Source organism: Vulpes lagopus, chromosome 7 (assembly GCF_018345385.1).
Source record: "Vulpes lagopus strain Blue_001 chromosome 7, ASM1834538v1, whole genome shotgun sequence".
Taxonomy (NCBI): domain Eukaryota; kingdom Metazoa; phylum Chordata; class Mammalia; order Carnivora; family Canidae; genus Vulpes; species Vulpes lagopus.
In genome coordinates this window covers 49,478,884-49,502,905 of record NC_054830.1, presented here as the reverse complement: position 1 = coordinate 49,502,905, position 24,022 = coordinate 49,478,884, and the positions used below count along the sequence as shown (strand labels likewise).

Here is a 24,022-nt window from a genome sequence, read left to right as displayed (position 1 = left end):
TCTCTTAAGATACACAGTTGTAGGTTGCTCACCACTCTGTGGCTCTCCTGCCCTGACATAAGACAGATCGAATTTTGATAAACATCAATTTCTAAATCAGACCCTCCCCCAAATAGGAAGAGCAAAGGTGACTATAATTTTACACCTTTAGAGAACAAGTATTACAGGTAAGTAAATATTCTCTTCACCAAAGAGAGCAAATAGATTTACCCTCTTAGAAACTCAGGAAAAAAATGTGAGGAAAATTTCACCAAGAAAAAGTTTAGATCATGTAAATAAATGGCTTTGTGGTCTACCAAATGAAACCAAATATAAAAGTGTAAACACGATGCAATAAGGATGAATAAACGTATAAAAGAGATCTCAACAGTTGAACTGTATCAACATTTTATGATATGACTAGGTCTCTGAAAAGCCAAACAAGACCAAGAATGAACTGACTTATACATAGAATACTGACATCAAGATGAACTGTCAGAACCACAGTACCTTTCAACATAAAAGAGACCTTAGAAGTCATCTTGTCCAAAGCACTCATTGTATATAGGTGGGGAAAATTAGGCCCAGGAGGACAAAATGAGTGAAAAATCCTGTTACGGATACCTTTAATACAAGTTTTTCTTTTCAGAGCAGATGATAGAACTCACTTGGGGTCACACTGTGCTTTCCTCCAAGATAAGATAATTTCTTAAATTTCCAGTGTCAAGTAGATGCACCCATAAAAGAATTTACATCCTGGATCTGATGACTACAAAAAAGGAAAATAAAACCAGGACAGGGGCATCCTAAGGAATAAGTTGCTGGTATGGTTAGCCGTAAGGTTAAAAAAGCAAATATGATCAAACCCATTCCTCCTGACCCTTCTGTATGTCTATGCAATATTTTAGAGTGGATAAAAAAAGAACTTGAACATTTGTTTGTAACTAACAAGTTCCATAATAACAAATTAATTTTGGATACCCTTAGCACCTCAGTTCTAGCCATAGTTACTAGTTCAAAAGAACACTTCTTCCTTCCCCAAAACTCTTAAAAGAGTTTCTTAGAAGCTCAGAGATATGTGAGAGAAATGTTTTGATGAGTCTCATTACCATGGGGAAGGAGTGAGGAAGTAATTTGAGTTTTGGAGTCCAAAGATCTGGACTGAAACTGGGCTGTGCCTCTTATTAGCTGCCTACCTCGTGGTAACCCATCTGCGTGTTTCTGGATCTATAAATCAAGGCCAATAACCCAACCTCACAAGGTTATTGTCATGAAGGCTTAATGAGAATGCTTGTGAAGAAAGTTTGTAGTATATCAGTAGGCACACATATTCAGTGAGGACCTGTTCAAATGAATTTCAATGCTATGTATGGAGATACACAGATTATATAACCACTCCCTCCACCCCAGTATATATAACAGTATACTAATGCAAAGCAAAGTGTTTCATTTTCAGTAAGGATGGTTTTCTAAGAAATCTAGAACACCAAATCCCCCACACCCCATGTGTATTATACCTACAAAGTGTAGGTTTAGAGAAGATTCAGAGAGAACAAGGAAGGACACTACTAAAAGGCTTACTGGTTACTCATGAAATCAATGCTTTCATTTTAAAATAAGTGAAGACCCAATATAAGATATGCTTGCACTTTTTAAGAACCATGATTCAATATAATTTAGAAACTCCAGGAACATCTAAAATGTTCTGTCAAACATTCTTTAAGAATCTGGATGCAAATATACAACATAGAACTTAACATGAGTTAACATGAGTTAATTTGTGAGATTTTTAATCCTTTAATCAGTTAAGAAACAGTATGCCTATCAGCAATACACACTGTTCAAAGGGTGGTTTTTCTCATCTAACTTACACTCTTCTCTGAGAAGTTTTTAGAACACTATTACAATTTTGTTGAATAATGCAGATCTTCTTTGGTCCTACACTAGGATCTAAGTGTCTATTCTAACCAATTTAAAAATAACTCTTTTCTATTTCGATCTAGAATAAAGCAAGAGTTCAATTTCTAGATAAAAGACCTAATTTCATTAATTTTGCACTATAAAAAGTAAAATTCTTATTTTGAAATATAATTTGGATATGAACAGCAAATATAAAAGCTGACTTAATTCAGATCTAAACTTAAAAAAATTTAAGACCCAATTTAAGTAAGATAATTCTGCTAGATAATTAGTATACATAGCCTGACCTCTTCCCAAAGACTAATATGACATACATAGATAAAAGTGCCTGAGCAAAGCATGCAGAAAACAAGACTAAGGATGGTCAGACACATTTGGAGAATATAACACGGGATTTTTATCTGTTGCCAATGGAGATCTGTTGATGAGCTATAGATACAAGTCCTAACCCATATAGGTAAAAGGAGTTCTGAGAAATGGATTTTTCTATCAGATTCAAAATTATATTCCTACATGTTTTTGGTTCTTACAGGACTCTGCTAGTTGGAAAATCCAGATATAGGAAGATTATAACCTAGCATCAGGATGATTAAGGCAGCATTTCAAGGGGCTAGTCCATACCACCTACACTTCAGACTTTATTATTTATCTGTACTAAATTGTCTAACCTCAAAGGACCAAAATAAGGAGACCCTACTGTCTGACTTGATAAGATGGTTCAATAGTTAACATCCTTAGAAGTCTAGTATTATGTCCAGCCAAAGACAGGAAAAAAAGGAAAAAGCTTCTCTCATATATTTATATATTAAGTCATCACCTGACTTGCTCCTCCAAACTAAAGACCATACCTGTACATTCTCTAATTGTTCAAGAGCACTCTAAAAATGTAGTTAAGATTTTGAGCTGTTACTCTTGAGGGACTGAGCTAAATGTAATAGGAAGATTAGTTTTGAATGCTATATCAGAGTTAACACAATTCTCCAATTACTACAGAATAAGGTTAATCATAATGCTCATAAAAATGCAACAACTTTTTTTTTCCTTCTCAGATGATCTGAGATCCAAGATAAGTGATTTACTGTAAAAATTTATCCCCAGAGACCCAACCCTCCTTTATCACTTAGGTAAATTTCTAGTCTTATTTTTTCTTAAGAAAGATGTCATTGTTTTTATTCTTGACACCTGGAAGTTATTCATGTGATTGTGTTATACTCAAAGCCTCTCTTTTGGCAAAGATCTCATGGTCAAATTTCTCCTTAGGGGTTACTCTACTTGGGAATTTCCCCCAAATAAACCATTAAGTGACTCAAATACTTAGGTAAGATGTGCAATCAGGAAGACTTTCTTCAGTGTATACTACCCATTCAGTGGTAGTGCCCTTCCTTTGTGCATAGAACCCTGCTGCCCTCCTCCCCTCCATATCCCACACCACTTTATCTCATCTTTCATGCCCCCCCACCCCCAAGAAATAATTTCTGCTCTTTGGGGAAAGAGAAAAGCTTTAAGTTTGGAGGAGTCAGGGAAGACCTGCCTGGAGTTGGAGACTTCATCACATCAAATAATCTATATGCAGCATCCTCATGTACGTGATGCCAGTGGAGGAGGGCAATGGCAGACACTGAGGAAGGCAGCCTGAATCCAGATCTGAGGATAAGAGAAAAGGATGTTCCAGGGAACAGACTCTACCTCAAAGGAAGACCATATGAAAGGGTGTCCTAAACTTCTAGAAACACAAAAATGACATTATAGGTCTGAGGGAAGTGATCTATTCCCAAGAGACACCTTTGGAAAATATTCAGGGCTTCTGGGAATTCAGAAAGAGCATTCCAAAAACAACCATCAAACACTACTGCCACTAGATCCAAAACAGTATGTAACTAGAGAAACAGTGGGGGGAGGGGGATAGAGAGGGAAAAAGAGAGAGAAAGAGAGAGAGAGAGAGAGAGAGAACTTTATAGTAGGTTCTGTATTTACTAGGGAATAAACAATCCAACTTGTTATTTGATCAAGGAACAGGAAACATGTCAATTATAATAGGACTTTTCCTCTATTCTCATTCAAATGATAATAGTAATTAAATTCATTCAAATCACAATTCGATCATTTTTTACTTATGCGATATAGTGCTCTAGAGTACCTGGGGCCCAAACTCACACAGTAATCACAAATGGACATATTAGCCAATACCACAAGAGCACATGCAAAGCATCCCTCCCTACCCAGTCATCAACTGCTGTGTGCTCTCAACTCAGTAACTTCAAGGGCTCTTGGAAAAGACAACAGTGAATTCTCACAAAGTGAGCACCAAAAATGCAGCATATATCCAACTTTAATCCTACTGACTCTTGATGCATCACTATTCATGGCTGAAGAACTTGTTATAAATTCAGATGGGCAGAGAAAGGCTGTCTAGAAAATGTTAGATATATCACAATTATAGGCATCCTAGGTTAAAAAAACAAAAACAACCCCACATAAACATAGACATACCTTTTTACAGGAGCTGAAGGTGCCATCAGGCAGAAGGGGCCTTCGACGTCTCTCAGGGATAAAGGGTGAGCCAAAGCGAATGTAGTGTTTGGGGGTGGTGCAAATTAATGGGGAATGGATAAGACCGGGTAACATGTTCAGGGTAGTTGCCAGTACAGTTGGGTCCGTGGTGATACGTAAAGGGCACTCAACAGGGCATTCTTGCTTCTCTGCTTTGTCATTCAACCATTCTGTAACTAGATACTAAGGTAGAAAAAAGATCATTAGTTGGTGCTGGATGTTAAAGCCAGAGGCAGTAGTGTAGCTCACAAAGACAAACCTTAGCTAGAAACTAGGACAAGGGTAGACATAGCAGCTGCAGAGAGTAAACTGGGCATTCAGAATGCAAGGATATCTTCCTTCACCCTTTCCATAATCATTAAGGGAGAACTATTCCAGCTATCAGCAATTTAAGCTCAAACAGTTAAGGAAACAAAAGAAAGGTAGTAGGATGGTTTCAGCTTGCTGCCTCAAAGCTTTTTATCTACAACTTTTCAATCTAATAATACCTAGGTGATTTGTTTTTTTTCTGGAGATTACAGGTCCTCTCACCATACTAAGCCCTTGCCAGACTAGACTCATGAAGATGTATTTGTGACTTACCTTTTTGGTTTTGGGGTATTTAGGTGCAGCGCGGTTGACATGGGATCCTGTAACTGATAACACAGTTGGGTCAGACCCCATTAATTGCCTGTTTTCTCCTGAACTGTCTATATTTCCAGCTTCAGTAGGAGTTACAGAGCTATTATTTCCTCCCTCTTCCAAGGCAGCTTGTGACAATTCTGCCTGTTGTGCAATGGCCTGCTTCTGACGCTTTAGTCTTTGGGCTGAACTGGTCCGGTACCGAGAAATTCGACTCTTCGGTCGGGGCCTAGAAGGTTTCGCTGGAGGTGGCTTGGGGACTGGTTTTTCTGCAGCAATATCCTGTAACAGCACAGTGGAATGCTTACCAGAAATTTCTTATCAGCAAACATTCTATCCAGTCTCCTACTCACTTTGAGCATTCTGAATATTTAGTATTTAGAAATACTAATCTCAAATGTAATCCTTAAAAAAATTTACACAAATCAGCCAAAGAGCCTGTAAGTAGATGCCTATTCTTTACTAATAAGTATTTATAAAGTAGGTACAAAGTCAGCTGAAGGTAGCTACCTAATTTTAAGGTTCTTAAGCAGGGAAGGTAATTCTTTGCTTTGTTTCTTTCCCAGGTACTGAGGTTTTGCTTAAAGCTTAGAATTCATGGTCAAGGCAGGGAAAGAAAAGAGGAATTGATACCAAGAATCCTATGAAAGGTCAGGCGCCTGACTGTGCTACATAGAAGAGCCAAAAGAGAAAGGAAATGATTTTTATGAACTCACCACAAACAGTAAGAAGTTACATTCTAGTCTGAAAGTGTCTAGTCATTCAAATTCTGTCTCCCTGAATCCCACATATCAGCTGATGAAAATGGCCTTATTTATTGCAATATAAGGTGAAGCTGAAAATGCAGATTTTTACTATTTCAAAAGACAGATAACTGTCATTAGTAAAAGGAAGGATGTCTAAGGCCTGAAGTCTTCCCATCTCTTACCCCCGCTTGAGAAGACCTCCGGGTGTTTACACCAACACTCTGTGGAGTGCTTGGGATGGCCATGTTTGAAGCAGGGTTGCTAACTTCAGATTCAGGGGCTTCAGTTTTTGCCTCTTCTCCCACAGGGGCCTCTGAGGTGGTGGTAGTAATCTCTATGTCAGAGCTGCTTTGTTCCAATGGCTGATCCCGCCGCTTCTTTCTTTTCTCTAAGTTTTCAAAAGCATGCATGATGGCTTCAACCTTTCTATCTTCCCGGGTCTAGAAAGAAACAGCATTAGCATAGAAGGAAGCCTCAATAAGAGGTGGAGATATTTTTTCAGAAATGTTCTTAACGGAAATTCATAGACATTTAAAGACATTTGCTGGTAAAATGACACACATCTTAGAAAACAGAAGTAAGAACTAAAAATAAAACATTGTTTTTCAAAAAAGATTTATTTTTTTTGAGAGAGTGAGTATGCATGTGCTCGCGCAAGCTGGGAGGACCAGAGGGAGAGGAGAGAATCCCAAGCAGACTTTCTACTGAGTGCAGAGCCCAATGAGGGCTCAATCTCTAGATCCTGAGGCCATGACATGAGCCAAAACCAAGAGTCAGATGCTTAACTGATTGAGCCCAGGTGCCCCTAAACTTTTTTTTTTTTTTTTTAATGTTGCAAAGAGTTGTAGAAAAAGGAAAGGTCAATCTAAACTTATCAAAATGGCCAGTTACTTTGAAACTTTAAAATAAAAGAAAAACAGCCATCAAAACCTATTTTTCTCTTGACTTTCAGAATTCAAAAATAACAAAGTAGATTTTCTTTTGCTTCTCAAGACTAGAATTAAATATGGCTGGCTTCAGGGAAAGAGCTGAATTTTTGAATCCCTGTGATCAAAAGATTTATTTTTACATCAAAACTCAATACAATTCTGGAACAAGAAGCCCCTACATGTATGTGTTCTGTTCTAATCAGGCAGTCCTTTGGAAACTAGACTGTTAGTAAGAAATCTCTTAAGACCATCATTAGATGATAGTCACTAGCCTACTGTGTGTGTGAGAGAGATATAAAAATAAATAAATCATAATGAAATCTCCTTTATAAAAAAAAAAAAAACCCAAACCATCATGTGCAGATGATAGTATACTATCTTGTTAAAGAATGAGATGATACAAAGAATACAAGGGGTTCACAAGCCGTAGTAAGTAGCAGGAATGAAAGGATGTTAGAAGGTACCTACCCTTCTGCTATGAGCTGGGTTCTCCTGGTCATCTGTAACCTCTTCTTTCTCTTCTTCTTTTTCCTCTGGATTGTCTATTTCCTTTAGAACAGAGGTGATATTCAGCTGTACTCTTAAGCTCTAAGAATAAACAATCTTTGGCAGCTAAAACTCTCTAGAAACAATTTCTAATGCTTTATGGTGTTATTCATGAGACTACATGGTAAATACACATGATAAGTACCACACTCTGAACTGAAATGTGGAAAGCAGCTGCAAGGATGTTCTCGATTATTGCCACACCCACCTTGACACGAAGGTCTTTAGGTATTGTTATAAACTCCCTACATAGAACAACATGTGGCAACCAGGGATCCTCTTTATTTGCAGAGAATCAATACCACAGCAACATTCTCTGACCAGGGGAAGATTACCTCATGGTCACTGGACACAGTTGCTTTCTCAGGAACTTGTTCTGGTTGCTGATTGTTATCCTCTTCTGGAGCCTCATTCTGCTGCTCCATCTCTAACTCTTTCCGTCGAGCTTTTCTACGTCTTGTCTCTGCTCCGATGGTGGGTAAGCTTGGAGGAGGTGGGAGTGGTGGTTCTGCGGCATTGGGATTCCTTTTCTGTATAGGGCAATTCCGGTTCCCCTTGTGACATGCACAGTCCACTTTATAATTACTGCTCCAAAGAAACAACCGAAAGTGCCTGTCTCAGTACCCTTGCAAAATTAGTCATACAGTCCATTGATTCTCTTGGAGAAATAGTAATTTCCCCCTGTATTATCTTTAAATAAGTTAAATAGACACATTAGAGTCCTATGAATACTTTTCAATATTCGGTGTTTTGCTATGTAACCCTAACTCTTTCCCTACATATGGTCAGTGGAAAAGAAAGAAAATTTCACTAAGTTCTGTTCTCCTGAATGTGTTTATGCTACTTAGTGGGCAGTGAATCAATAATAGAGGCCGAAAAGGCAATACTTCCCTTGCATCTACTTTTACCATGTCCTCATTTTTTATCTAGTGATTCCCTACTTATTCCTAGTACCTTTTCTTCTTATACCTGTGCTAAACATCATTTACCATATGATCTTTTTGGCCTAAAAGGACCAAGGGAGAAAAAAGCATCTATTTTACAAAATCCATCACATATTTATCTATGACTTGCCATCTCTATTTTTCTGCCTTGTCACATTCAGATAGATTACATGGTTCGAATGGATGGGGCGAATTTAAAAACCTTCATTCTATATGGTCCCTGGAACAAGTGCTGTGTGCACAACAACAGATGCTACTGCAATTTCTAGGAGTGTTTCATACCTACCATTTTTACTATTCTTGCTTTTATAAAGATATAAAAACAAAACAACTCTGGTTAGGAGACTGGTGAGCAGTGACATATGATGTGTATGTATCTCTAGAAAAAAAACTGCCCCAACTCTGTCTTTCCCTACACAATTTCTAGACAAAAACTACATTATTTATGAAAAGATTAGGTTTAGAAAAAGGGGAAATGACAAGGAACAAAAGTAGAGCAACAAAAAAGCTTAATATGTAAGACAAAGCCATTCATGTATGAAAGGTTTTGTAGGTCTTACCAGTTACTGTACTCATAATCAAACGCTATGGTGACCTCAGCATCCTTGGTGATGGCAGACACTGCATAGATACATAGGTGAATCATCCCATCTGCAATCATGTGTCGCACCTGTGTGAACATGGCTTATGGTTGATGACTTACCATAAAGACCAGGAACTCTCCATAAGACAGAAAAAGAAAAATCCCTTTGCCAAATTAGTTTCTCTTAAGAGTTACAGGAGTCTATTATGTAACTCCATCATTTGACATGAAACTATCACACAGTAATTATTTGAAAATTTATAATACTTCTTGAAATAAATGGAGAAACCTTGAGATGCTAGAAATTGGGATAAGATCTCTGCTCTGCTCTACATCTTAAAGCTTTCTCAGTCGCATCAGAGAATTAAAATTCCTTAGCCTGTCAGAGAAAGCTCTGGGGATTTTCTTGCAGCATTTGATGTAGCTGCACTGATTATGCACTGAGTAATGAATTCTAGAAATGTCTAGAATTTCTCTTACAATACTATCATCTAAAATCTAAAAAAAAGTGCAACCAAACAGCTTAGTTTGTGCCTAATGGACATCTTCTAACATATAGTAATTTCTTTAATATAACCTAAATGACTTCTTATCCAGTCTAGCTCTCTCTCTAGCAAATGCAAAATTTGTTTTTTCCCATTTCTTCCTTCTGAAAGAAAATCCATTCCTTGCTCTCATCGTGTCAGAATAAATGCACTGTTATTTTTTTTGTCTTTTATGATAAAAGATTATAATCATTATCTACAGACCTTGAATTAATCTGGGTGAAGTTTTCAGACTGCCTCTTCAGTAGACTTGTCCTTTGGTGGTTCCATTCAAAGAGAAGTTGCTACAGAAATCTTACCTCTGCATTTGGTGTACACGATCTTCTGATGAACCGAGCATCATTACCGAAAGTACGTGCATCCACACACATCTCTACACCATTGAATTTTGAGTAGAAGAGCACAAAGGGGTATGGTCTAAGGGATATAATTGAAATTCCTGTAATTCTCAACACAAATAAAAGGGCCACCCCATGACATCACCTCAAATATGAAGCATATGCTGACAGAAGCAGCAGCAGTCCTTTGCAATGCCTAAACTTGACAAACATCACATGTTTGTCTGCTTCTGATTAAAGAACAAGCACAAAGCAAGGAATGCTTGGCTTGGAAAGGAGTCATTACCACTTTATATATTAAACAATTTGCAGATTTATTTATACTTTTCTACAAATAGCAGACAGGTGTGAGCTTATCTGAGCTCTAATCTTTTCCTCAAGAGCATCCTATCAACCAGGATCTTTTTAAAAGCCATACTGCTCTGCCAGGCCCACTTTAGCCCTCACTGCTCAGTGAATGATGTTCTTACTTTTTGAAGAAATGCCCATTGACCTCAAATTGCTGTCGCAACATGACTTTCCCTCGATACTCTATTATAAGAGTGTCCAGAGCCAAGTCTCTTGCAGCTCTAAGGATCTTCCGGTGTTTCTGAACACGAGTGACTCTTCCCAACTGTAGCTGCATAAAACCAGAGGATTAACATTAGACAATAGCAACAGCAGCACAGCAAACACCTAAAGTATTTCCTGAGGAAAAGGCACCAATATTTTTAGATTTTATTTGTATGCTATTTAGCTCAAAAATCAGTTTTTATTTTTTAATAATCACAAATTTTTTAATGATAAAAGCTTCTAGGAAGCAGGCTCTATCTAATGAACTGGTCACCTGGTCCCTCACAAAACACAAGAGAGATCATAGAAAAAGGTATGATTAAGATTTTAGTGGCTCTATGTCTAATTCAAGAATGAGGAAGAACAAGCTTAACTTTCTATCAATCTTAAAAATTCAAACTGAGGATGCATAAAACTTTCCTATTCGTATTTGTCTATTTTTAATTAATACTTTAAAAAAATAGGTATCCAGACAGTTTCTAATCACTACAACTTGCTTTTGGTTAAAGATGCTCAACAGCTGGCTAATTTGTTATTCTAAGGGGCTCATACATTTGAAAGAAATGATAATCCCATTATACACCCTCTTCCTAAGGGTCTCAACTACGTATAGGAGTCTTTTACCCTTTGATCCTTACCTGCATTTGGGAACCAATAACTGTATTATTACAGGCCAATTCAGTCTTATTAATAGTGTCTAAAATAGCAGGTTTGCCCACAAATTCCTTGCTAGAATGTAGATGTTGTTCAAGGGCGTTCTGTACATCTGCACTGTACTGATTAGTGAAAGCTTCTTCATACTGATCAGTCCATAGTCTTATCCGATTTTCCCATCCCTCAGTTGTATTCTCATCTAAATTCTGTGCTTCAGAAGGAGAATTCTGTAGAGAACAAAGGTCAGGTAGGTTAGGAGAATCCATGCATAAAAATGGGAGGAAAACAGGCTGAATTTCCAGAGAAAATTTATTTTCACTTGGCAGTCGGTGTGGCATAAAAGAGCAATGGCCTGGGAGTTAGGGGATCTGGCTTCTAATCATGGTTTCATTACCACTAAGATGTGAGGCATTGAATAACTTCTTAGACAAGCTTAGTTTCCTCATTAATATAGGGAGAAATTAATTTGGATCATCACTGTGATTTTATGACCATTTTAAAATCACAGAAATAAATTTTGTTATCAGAAGAATGACATAAAGTTCATAAGAAAACCTTCATAAAAACAAACATAGATACCTCAAAAGATTAAATTTCAATGCTTATGAATACGTGTGTTAGTGTACCAACTCATATTATTCCACTACTCCCAAGAGAATATTTTTGGTTTTTTTTTTGTGTGAATTATTTTTTCATTATACAATTAATACATGTTCATTCTGAAAATACACATGACCAAAATAAATAACCTGTAATCTCATTTCTGAGACAAAGCCATCATTTTGGTGTGCATCTTTCGAGTGCTCTATTTCTGACAGTTTAAACAGCTGCACCCTCAAGAGGTGAGGCAGGGGCAGGGGAGTGGGTAGATGGAGTGTAGAAAATGCTGAGAGGTACTTTGCTATACTTCTCTAGGAAAACCACTGCCCTCTATGGTGACAATACTGAGAAAAGATTATTATATCTCAACAACATTATCCTAAATGTCTAGTTTTTATGTTTGAGATACAGAGACACAGCTTTAAGTCTGACACATGTTCTCCTCCATGGTGTTAAAGACTTAAAGTGTCATCAGAAAAACAAAACAAACACGGATAGTGATGATGTCATACCAGTGATGACTAGAAGAAAAAGATACCATAGTACCAAAGCTATTTGCAAATCCATGTCCATACTAAAGTTGCAAATATAGGCATAAGAAAATTAAATATACTTTCCATGAATGACACAGAAAACATTTATGTCTATTTTAACTGCTTTCTTTCACTTTTGTCCCACTGTTTTTGATTGACTGTTGTCTACCATCCTTTCCCCAAGGAACAGGGAAATGAAAAGAAAAAAATAATGCCTTTCTTTTCTACCCTTCTCATTGGAATCCAAAAGAATGAACAATACAAAAAGGGATCTAAGAAACACCTGCAGCCAACACACTGAGAACACAGTATCACCTGCTTGGGTATCAGGAGTAGCTAAGCAAAAGAAAAGTTCAAAACCTTAGATATAAGGGTGCTTAGGAGACTGGGGATTAGAGGTGCCCAAACAGTATCCAGGCTTAACCATTCAGCAGTGATCACTAAACCAATGGCTTACTACACTTAATGTATACTGGAAGCCACTGTTATGTTATTAGCTATTGTTTAATAATACAACTCTGACTACTCTGCTGTCTCATTCTTCTGGGTATTCGAGACCGTAACTCAGTACGTTTAGAACATGGTTCCCAAGCAGAGGTGATTTTTGTCCCCAGGGGACATCTGCTAATACGTAAAGTCATTTTTGATTACCATACCTGGGTGCATGCGTTACTGGCACCTAGTGGTTAACGGTAGTCTCCAATAGGCAAACTCTTTGGACTTCGGGATTAGAATCTAAACGGTAAATATTCTCCATCTTTATGGCTCTCAACCACATCTTTGTTGGTGCTCTTATTAATTAATAATTAATTCTGAGTACAAATTTGTAACCCTAATCAGAATTCTGATATAAGAATCCAACTGGGGGATCCCTGGGTTGCTCAGCAGTTTAGTGCCTGCCTTCGGCCCAGGGCGTGATCCTGGAGACCCGGGATCAAGTACCACGTCAGGTTCCCTGCATGGAGCCTGCTTCTCCCTCTGCCTGTGTCTCTGCCTCCACCCCCCCCCACCCCCCTATCTCTCATGAATAAATAAAATCTTAAAAAAAAAAAAATCAAACTGACTAGTATTTTTTTTATTATTTAAATTTTAGGATGCCATAGGACAATCTGTCAACATCTTGAAAATGCAAGCAATATTTACATATAGAGAGATTTATAAGTAGTTTTCTGGGGCAGCCAGTCAATAGCCTTCAAAAGGTTTTGGATATTTGGAGGCAAGTTACAACAGTTAGCTGATAAAAGAGAAAAAGGCTTAACAGCTGGGATCAGGGCTATGTCTGCCCCATAAGTTTGAGTAAGGTCCCCTCTAAGCAAATGAGACAAAAATAATGGGGGCAGTTAAGGCAAATGTAACCTCTTACAGGAGACAGATCCAGCAAAAAAAATAACAATTAAGTTCTATTCCAAGACATCCAGGACATGTTCTTGGGCTCTAAGTCCTCTCTCATTACTTTTACAACCTGTTTATGGGTATACGCTACATGAAGCCTTCAAATTTTAGATAAAGTGTCACCTGTGATCTTTGTTAATATCAGTTACATTGGTGTTCTGTATATACTTATGTATATTAATCTTTATAAAGCTTTTCCTTACTAAAAGATTTTAATGTTTATGCCATATAACCATCAACAGCAAAGATCCTGCTTTTCATCATTTACATTTAGGGACAGGAATGCTCATAGAATTCAATTCAATCTTAATTCTAAGTAAATGTTTTGAAGCCATAAGTAATGAATTGGGGGCCATGCTGTCCTCCTACATATACATAGGTAAAGAAGATACTAGACAGTATAATCAAATCTCTTTTGGGCAAACTGTTCTTTACTACCCAGTACCTAAAAGTCCTTTTAAACCACTGCACATAACTTCTTAATTCTTCAACCACTACCCAGTATCACCTTGTAAGCTCTTTCATTTGATAACTGAAGAAAAGAAACACTAGCACCATATAAATTTTATATACCAAACAGATATGCCAGGAAACAAAACAAAATAAAACAAAACAAAAAACAGTTCAAAACTAAGTAATTCCAGTAAGAGTAGTTCCTATAATACTACTTTCCTAACTGATGAAATTTATCCTTCCAACTGGTGAGTAAAACCCACATGGTGCTAGGGTGGGTACACAAGAGATCCTGTATCACCAGAAAAACCTCAATTCTGAGGTTGAGGCCAATTACAACGACAGAACACATCAGCCTCATTTTGTTTGGTAAATGGCACTTACCCCTCCCTGACTGCCCCCACCCCAGAAAAGCAGCTAATAATGAAAAACTAGTAAATGAAGGCTGATTACAGAAAGGGAAAATATTTCAGAAAATGGCCAAGAAAACCTACTTTAGAGAAAGCCTCTATGAATACTGAATGGCAACAATTACAAACTAGCAAAAAGCAGAGTCCAAGATTCCCAGACCATCAATGTCAGGAAAGAAGCTGACCAAAATGCAAGATCACAGTGAAGTAAAACACAGCATCAGGGAAGAATACCCCTTACCTTCATCCGCAAGGACTTCCGGGATCCCTCTCGAAATGCCTATCCCAAAGAGGAAAACAAGTAGAACAAAACAAAACTTGGTACCAAGAATGACAGTTATACCTATCTGAGACTAAAACTAAAGCAAGAACTAGTGTTTTAGTCTGTCCCCTTTTTCCTAGGTAACAAATACAATGGAATCCCCCACACTATTATCAAGAATAAGGGTAGCTCAAGGCCAGTGAACTTTGAGGCTAATTCTAACACTTTCCATGGTGAAACTAGGTAATTAACAGGGAAGAGCATGCATCACTTAAATCCTATATGCACTCCTGACACTAAAAGAAAAAGTAAATAAAAATATTTCGTAAGGTTGCAGATTTACCAGTTTTGAAATTAAGAAGGAAACAAAGACCAATCCCCTTAACAAGGGGTGGACAAGTCACCTAGGAGCAACAATGTTGCCATGATGGGGAAGAAAGAACACAAAACAGAAGAGGTTTCTCCTGGAGACTTTTTAGTTGAGAATACAGGAAAGTGACCACAACACTCTGGAAGCCTAGATCATTCAAGAGATGCTTCCTAACTTTTTTGAAACAAGGAAAAAACAATCAACCCAATGACATGATGTGGGCATGTACCAGGACAAGAATATCAGACCGTGCCTTGGGACTGAGGAGGTAGGGAGATAATGAAGGATAGTGGAAGCCTAGACTGGAGGCTGCAGCACATATGGGCTTGGCCAGGTGGGGCTGGGATTTCATACCTGGGATGGGGTTTGGAGTAGAAGAAACTTTGTGCCAGTTGTGATGGTATGAAGTGGCAGAAGAGAGGTTGGTCTACATGTTCACAACAAAGATTAGCCGATTTTTGCAAGCAGAGCAAAAGTGGCCCTTCAAAACATCTGGATCAAACTTAAGAGAATTTTGGCGCCTTCTTGGTCCAGAATTTGGGCTATTTCAGATATATTTCTCTTTTAGATACTTTTACCCTCCATACCTTGATTTTCTTCGTCTTTGCTGCTGCACGACCCTTTTCTGGACTCTTCTTCCGCTTCTTGGGTTTGGTTCTTCTAACAGTTAAGGTGATGCTTGTAGGTGTGTGCTGTGTTGCTGTGTACAACACAGTGGAGGGAGAAAGCTCCTCATCCCAGCTTTCTGTTGCACTGCTATCCCCACCTGAAAAGAAAGTTATTTCATAGTCACATGTTGTGCAAACAGCATCAAAAGTGCATTAAAAACAGCTTATTCCTTTATCTTTACTCCTTTCCGTTATTCAGGAAGTCATAACTTCCATTAACTTTGTCATATGTAGAACATATTCCTTATGAAAATAAGAGTCTGTCTGCATCAAGCATAGAAACCCTGCTCTATATTGTATATATTAACCCCTTGACTGAGTTCCCTCAATGTGTAACACATGAGAAGGATCTGGGTTTTTTATTTGGTGTGTGTGCTCACAAGGAATATTTTGATTGCTCTGGGGCTAAGATATTGTTTCTGGATACATTAATTCACAACAAGAGAATTAAACAGTAGTTGTGAGAGAACTGCTTTCTTTTCTATGAAGAGCTAGCGATCATGGAGACTTACAGGAGTTCTTGAGAGGATTATTTAAATCACAAAATATTTATCTGTCAAAATAGATGGGCCCAACCCATTTTTGGCTCACCTGATATGTTGTCCTGCTTCCGCCGATGAAGTCTAATAACCTTCCCCCTGCTCATTCCCCTAAAGAGGGAAAATAAACTTAAAGTAGTCCTTCCAACAGCATGCAGCACATTGTCGCACACATGGGAGAAGTATCTCTGCATATACTACCCCCTTCCTCCCACCTACCAAATGTTTCCAGGACATTAAATTTCATATCAAATTCAATAGCTTTAACATCAATCTCTCATTCCTTGTTGTCAGCAATTCTCACCTAGTGCAGAGAATTCGAGCCAAGGAGCACTAAGGAATCATCTACATTAACAAACACAAGAAAGAATACTTTGAGCTTTTCCCTACTAATAAGAAACCCTAATCCCAGCAACCCAGGCTTGAACTGAGATGGAGCATGATCTTACCTGCACTTGTCACAGTTGAGAAGGAAGCCATCCTGAGAAAGACCACAAGGACACCAGGTAGGAACAGTCTCTCCTTCAGAGTTCGGGCTGTCTCCACAGCGTTCCTCTACGGGCGACGGCAGGCCATTCAGGTCAGAACGAGGGATGATCGTCTGGACAGGGGGAGAAGCAGGAGGTGTCGGAGGAGGAGGGGCTCCGTAATTATGATCCTGAAAATAAGATTTTTTAAATCAACAGTGTCCAAACACTGGCCCCTCTCTCCCCTAAAGTATGGTACATATGGAAAGAAAGAAGAAAGTAGTACCCTTTGTTTTTTGGCTTCAACCAGGAAAGTGATAAAACAAAATGCCAAGGTCAACTGGGACATAAAAACAAGAACAATGATGCAGGGCTAGACGTCCGCTGGAGGCAGGGAAGTGCAAAAGGGGCAACTTCGTCATGCTGCATATAAACATTTCAAGAAAGTCACAATGTATAAGAATGGATTACACTCCAAGAAGATCACTGCTCTGGAGAGAAACAAATGCATACTCACAGCATAAGGCAGTCCTCGACACCCATGCCTCTGAGTGGTCCCATAATTATGAGTGGAATACACGCTCTTCTCATTAACTGCTGGACTAGCCTCCACAGATTCAGGGCTGCACAAAGGCGAAAAGCAATGCATGATAGCATAACACCTAATCTTCCCTTAAACTAAGACTTTAACTTCCCATGCTAACCCCGCCTCTTTCCACAACCACCAGCCACTAGAATAAGAGAAGGAACTCAGTGAAACAATCTGATTAACATAACTAGGCCTATAAATAACAGGAGCATTATTAAACGTGGATTTGTGTGTAACATGAAGCCAGTACAGGCAGATGTCTCAAGGCAGGCACCTGGAATACAAGGTGTCCCTAATGACAAACACAAACGTACCAGCTGAGCAGGGAGTTTCCCCTAGAGAAGCCACTCTGGGCTGGTTTAGACTCAGAACTATTCTTCTTAATTGGATCTCTTAATACTTCCATGAAACCTCACATGACATTTGCAGTGAGTGAGATGATGAAAGTGCCTTCTGCACTGCCCCAGGGACCAGGCCCTCTTCCATTCACTACCAAGACAGGATACCCTGAAGAAAGTACAGGTAAAAACAACGGCATCTTATATTTATCATACCTCTCATCTTGATGAACCCCCAAACATCTTATTAGAGTAATAATTTCTCATCCACCAATGACATGCAAGCATATCACGGACACAATTACTTAACAGCTGCATGGTAATACCACAGAACTTCAAAATAATCAAAACTGTACTCAGAGTTTTATTGTCCACTGACAAATAATAAAAGTTGTGGCTACCATTCTGGATTGCCCATTATTTTCTAGGTGCTCTTATCTATGTTAATTCATTTACCCTGCAACTAGTAAACACGGTAAATAGCACCCCATTTTTACAGAAGAAGTTGAGGTGGTGAGATTACCAAAGTCCATACAGTGACAGAGCCAGAATTTGAAATAATGTCTAACTCCAAATCCTATGCTCTTTCAACTACGCCTAACTGGTTTGGAAAACCAGGGTAACATTCTATCTTTAGAGAAAATCTTAAGAAAATTTAAGTAACCAGGCTTATTGAGAAGCTTGGTTTAGTATCTTTTCATACCCTCATTAAGTGGAAAGCAAACTGTTCAAGTATAATTTATTAATATAAAAAAATTATAAATGCTCAAATTTAGAAATATAATTTTAAGCCTTTACTTGATAATAAAAAGGCATAGCTAACAAAGGACAAAATACAAGTTTGTTTTTTTTTTCCAAAATACAAGTTTTTGGGAAAAAAAGAACTTTTAACTGTGACTGTTACCTGGTTAAGTTTTAGGGAATTTTGAAAGATAATTAAGGAATGCAACTGTATGACTTTGCCGAACTCAATAAAGTATTATCTGGCATTTAAATTAACTAGAACAGAGATTCACAAATTAGAAACCCCAAACACATATACAACTCAGCCTTAGAGATCAGACAGTCTTTTAGGAAATCAAGTAATGCATAGTTTGCATTAAGGAACATATGCTTTCCTGCCTGGAAGTCTAGTATACAATACACAGTACTTGGCAGGAATAAAGTGTGCAGTTCAATGTGGTGCAATGTCAGCTGAGAAGTGAGGGATAAAAGAAAATTCTGAGATATATCCAACTCACCCAGTTATATGCTCCAAAACTGTGAGAAGGGATCTTATTAATAACAGCAAAGGTAATTTCTAGGTGAAGAAGAACTTTAGACATAGGAAAGTATTCTGTTAGTGAAGTGCATGCATTTTATTCTTTTAGAGTGTCTGCAAGATGGGAACTGGAGTGGGGTACATCAAGAATGCAGGTCAGTATTCTTGAGAAAAGATGATCTGACATGGCTCACTGAGAGGCAATCAGCTCTGAGTATTAGGAAACAGGTGGGGTTTCCTAAATGAAACTGACGGCAAACAAGCATTAAAAAAATGAAGGTAGAATTTAGTTTCTATGATGGACAGTTAAGAGAAAGTAATAACTTTCAACATTGTTAATTCACTTAATAAACAAGTATTCCAAGAAAGCTATATATATTTTTTATATAAGAGATTTTGTACCACTGAACACATGGGGTGAAACATGGCAGCTGTTTATTAGAAATGGAATTCTTTTGGACGGGAAAAAGGAAAGTGGCATGAAATAAAAGATGGCCATGGAGATGGAGCTATGTTGGTTGTATCTTACCCATCTCCAAACTGGGTAAATATGAACATATGCACTTCATGTGCAAGTCTAGGGAATAAAAATAAAATGTATATTGTGGAGGTTAAAAGGCCATCCCACTGGAAAATACTTTCTCGTAAAGCACAGCATTTAACATCTTGCTATGCGTGCCAAATATTAAAATTTAAGCTCATATCTTTTCATGAGGAAACTGCAATATCCATACAGGCTATTAATTAAATAGTTACATGCTGACAGATAACTACACTATATGCTACAATATACTTGACATATATATCAACTCTTACCTATGTTTCAAAATATGGATTAAAATCTGGAATATTAAGATTGCATTTCCTTATTAGCCAACCATTTTATGCAAATGTAATTATAGCCTATGTTTGAACTGCTATGACAGTTGGGTATATACAAAGAAGCCATGCTTACAACAGATAAGGCACTGATTGTGTTTTAAATATAACATGCAACCAGCTGCAATAATGCTACCTCTTGGAAAATATCTGAAATTCTTTTATGGCAGAATTATAAATTCAGAAAAATCCTTGCTTTTATTGTTTTATCTAGAAGTTCTCCTACAAATACTTAAAAAATGCATAATGCATACTGTTATCAGATTTAAAATCCCGTAAAGTCTAGGTCTCTTACTCAATTGAGTATGTTGCCCTTCATACCAAGTTTAATCTTAGAGTACCTGAAACAGTGGAATATGCATGACAGTGGAATATGCATGGTGAAACATTAACAAATATCATCTAAAATGTAACAGAATGGTACATAAGCTAATTGGTGACATTCTCTTGCTTTGTAAAAATACTAAGCGAGTAACGATATAATTAGTTATAACATTATTAGAAATCTGTCAAGAAATCAGATGAAAATGTTTCAGAAAATAGAAACATTGTAGTCAAATTTTTAGGCCAAAAGTCTACAAATACTTTTGGACTCCCTAGCAGCATTTATGGGTGGTCATCTCTGCACTCTAGGAAAAACACCAGTTTTAAGAATAATTGCTTTAGGCTTTTTTCTCTACTAGTCCCAAAGTCAGTGATTTAATCTCTCTGTTGAAATTTCTCCCAAATGTTAATGCTATCTCCCTGTGTAGTTTGTTAGTCAATCCGTGTAAGAGGTAGTGGTTGACTTTATAAAAATCTATTAACACTATATAATTATAGTTCCTAATGCAAGAAGATTTTTTAAGTATTTGGGAAATAGCTGTAGACTTGGAAGTCTCAGCAACCAGCATAACTAAATCTATTTGGCATGCAAAAAAATAAAAACAAAACAAAACAGGAAAAAAAGCCAATTTTTTTCCACCCTTCCCATCCCCCACCCTCCATCGTCCTTTTTATATGGGAATAAGGCCAAAAACTTTCAGTTCTAGCCTACCCCAGAATATAGTATACTGCTTCTTGGGGTAGCTTCATTTTAAGTCTTCCTCTTTAAGGAAGACAATAGACAGTTAAGTAATCCTAGGTGGCTTTGTGAAGAAAATATACATGCTCTTTACTATATTCTCAGTGTTAAGGAAGAAAACCACTATTAACCAGGGATGCAGTTGAACCCAGAGCTCTGGTACAGTTGCTTTGCTTTGCTGAAGGGGAAAGAATCCCCAGGGACTATGAAAATGGCAAGAGAAACAGGGGAATTAGAGCAACACCCACCTCACTCAAGAAGTGGCTGTGGGATCAAGAGTCTGAACTGGACCTGAACATATTCAAAACACCAGGATTTTTCCAGCCCAGACCCTAATCCCTGGTACTGCCTGGAATAGACTTGGCTTCTGGGGGTGTGCTGCCCCCTAGGCCCCTTGGGTCTCTTTCGCTGGACTTTCACATCCTGGTGTAGTGCCACTTCGTCTTGAAAGGTAGGGGGCTTCCACTTCCTTTCTGTAAGCAAGGAAGATTGGGTACAAGGGAGGTAAAAGGACAAGAGGGGGAATCTGTGAGCAGGGGGAATCTTGGACAACTTAAAAGAGAAGGGATACAAAAGGCTAAAATTTTTTAAACTGTGAATAATAATATATAAAGTTTTATAATGAAGGCCTACCTTCATTGCCATTTGGTATTTAAATTCTTCAAGAATTGAGAGTCTATTTTAGGGATTGGGCTTTTCGACAAACTCTGAATTCCTAAAGCTGCTCTTAGCTGAAAAAAAAGTTTGGTACCACTGATTTTGAAGGTCCTCTTTCTAGGCAATGAATATTATATAAAAACAGATGACACTGCTTTCAATGTTTTCTACCCCAAATATCAGAAGTTTTAAGTAACCTGCCCATATAAAGTTTTAGCCCCTTTACTCTACAAGTGAGAAGTACATAGGAAGAGGCCTTCAAGGAAAATCAGTTGGAGAGAATTTCTCTTTATCTCCATTCATCAATAATCATTAACTCTACAGAAGCAGGTAGTGACACCTACTTTATTTCAATCTTCCCCACCCATCAAAACAAATGAGGATGTAATCACTACTGCGCAAATTTAATTCAATTATATTATTTACTAAGAACCCCCCCTCCCCTAATTCTTTCCTCCCCTTTCTAACTCTTTTTTTTACCCTCCAGCTTCTATGGGCAAAAAGGGAAAGGTCTAATGTCATTTAGAGTGGGCTAGGCTTGGGTTTAGAAAATACTGCATACTGATTAGAGGCCCATAAGAAAGTTATCTCCATACAAACTGGTAACACATCTACTACCCAGAAAGTAGCACTTACTCTGATCCAGCAGCCATATCTGAGTAGGATGTATCTGGTGTGGTGACTCCCAGAGGGATTGCAATGCTCATGACGTCCAATGCAGCAGAGAGTGGAAATCACGGGGTCCAATTAATGGAGACTGGCCACTCTGAGAGTGGGGGTGAGCTGCACAGCCTTAACCAACATGTTATGGACATGAGGAATCCTGCCACAAAAAAGGAAAATATCTAATAACCAGACAGTTTGTCAAATTTATCCTAAATGCTACTGAATATTTTTCCATTTTATTTATTTTTTTTATTTTTATTTTTTTATTTATTTATTTATTATTATTATTTTTTTTTATTTTTTATTTATTTATTTTTTTTTTAAGAAAAGATATATATATTTGATTTGAGAGAGAAAAAGATCGAGTCAGCACAAGTGAGGGAGGGACAGAGGGAGAGAGAGAATCTTAAGCAGACTTCCTGCTAAGCATGGAGCCCGATGTGGGGCTCTATCCTACAACCCTAAGATCACAACCTGAGCCAAAACCAAGAGTCAGATGCTCAACAGAGTGAGCCACCCAAGTATCCATATTTTGCCATTTTAAAAATAAGTCTTTTAAAGGATAAACATAAAACAAGTACAGCAAAGGGTCTACACATTATACTATTTTCTTGTATACTGCCTTAGTATGTATGTATGTATGTATTTATTGCATTAGTGTTTTAAAACATGAGGTAACAAAAGTTATGCTTACTTTTCATTTGTTTTATTTATTTTTAAAAAAGATTTTATTTATTTATTCATGAGAGACACAGAGAGAGGCAGAGCCACAGGCAGAGGGAGAAGCAGGCTCTACTCAGGGAGCCCAACGGGGGACTTGATCCCAGGACTCCAGGATCATGCCCCCGGCCGAAGGCAGGCGCCACACCACTGAGGCATCTCCCTCTATTTCTATTTTAATTTTTTTCTTTTTAGCTAATGGGGAAGTATAGTCTGCGTAGCTCACTAGCCAAGTACATTTCCATCATTTAACAACTGCTTAAACAAAATTTTTTAGCAGCCTAGGACCTATATAAGTTTCAATGTATAGGATAGTAAATAGAAATATCAAAGTTTAACTAAATTCTTTAGCAATTAAAAACCTTTATTTAGAGGCTCTTGGCTTGCTCAATTGGTGGAGCATGCTACTCTTGATCCTGTGGTCATGAGTTCAAGCCCCACGCTGGGTGTAGAGCTTACTTAAAAAACAAAAAAGAAAGCAAGCAATATCTTCATTTAAGTTTTTTTTCCCCCTTAGGCCACAAATAAATGCAATTTTACCAGCAACCAACAAAGTTATTTCTTCTGTATTAAATATGATAAAAGATATGTTTACATACAGTTGTTCTTATTGTCTTTTTGTATCACAGAACACTCTTTTCTTCCTTTGAAATCATTTTATTTTAACCATAAATTTCAGAGAAGATGCAACAGTCTTAATTATATTTGTGAGGCCATATCCACTGCTAGGTATAAATGAAAACATATAGATTAGTTTCATGATACAGATTAGGAAATTTTCTATGGAAAAGTAGTGAGGATATCCTGAGTTGCTGATCATAACCAGTGGAAATTTGTGAACAGAAGGACTCAAAAACTACTAAAGTGTAAGAAATCCATTAGAAGTATAAAAGTACAAAAAAAGTATAAAAGTACAGTAAGAGAGTGGGGTGCCTGGCTCCCTTACTAGAGCATGTGACTCTTGATCTTGGAATTATAAGGTTGAGCCTCAAGTTAGGTGTACAGATCACTTAAAAATAAAATCTTCAAGGGGTGCCTGGGTGGCTCAGTTCTCTAAAAGTCTAACTCTTGATTTTGGTTCAGATCATGATCCCAGAGTCTAGAGACTGAGCCCTGCATCAGGCTCCATGCTGACTGTGGAGGCTGCTTAAGCTTTTCTCTCTCTCCCTCTCCCCTAACCATCCTTTTCTCTCTCTCCCTCTCAAAAAAAAAAAAAAAAAAAAAAAACCTTAAAAAAAGGAGTATATT

General features: G+C 37.7%; 1 protein-coding gene across 19 annotated transcripts in view; it reads right to left on the bottom strand.

The window, feature by feature from the left end:
- SETD5 (SET domain containing 5) overlaps positions 1-24,022 on the bottom strand; it is an 84,410-nt gene that overhangs the window by 24,152 nt on the left and 36,236 nt on the right. For 4 of the 19 annotated variants that reach the window (XM_041761578.1, XM_041761573.1, XM_041761585.1 and 1 more), the window contains 17 exons: positions 22,025-22,211; positions 20,980-21,204; positions 17,505-19,366; positions 17,119-17,224; positions 16,584-16,792; positions 16,187-16,245; positions 15,515-15,693; positions 14,537-14,575; positions 10,892-11,134; positions 10,172-10,320; positions 9,663-9,780; positions 8,796-8,905; positions 7,627-7,876; positions 7,214-7,294; positions 5,999-6,256; positions 5,032-5,352; positions 4,390-4,632 (listed from right to left, as the gene is read on the bottom strand). In XM_041761578.1, the coding sequence (XP_041617512.1) occupies positions 4,390-4,632; positions 5,032-5,352; positions 5,999-6,256; positions 7,214-7,294; positions 7,627-7,876; positions 8,796-8,905; positions 9,663-9,780; positions 10,172-10,320; positions 10,892-11,134; positions 14,537-14,575; positions 15,515-15,693; positions 16,187-16,245; positions 16,584-16,792; positions 17,119-17,224; positions 17,505-17,596 (2,457 nt within the window). In that variant the 5' untranslated portion in view covers positions 17,597-19,366; positions 20,980-21,204; positions 22,025-22,211. The other 15 variants (XM_041761582.1, XM_041761583.1, XM_041761574.1 and 12 more) reach the window with 14 other exon arrangements.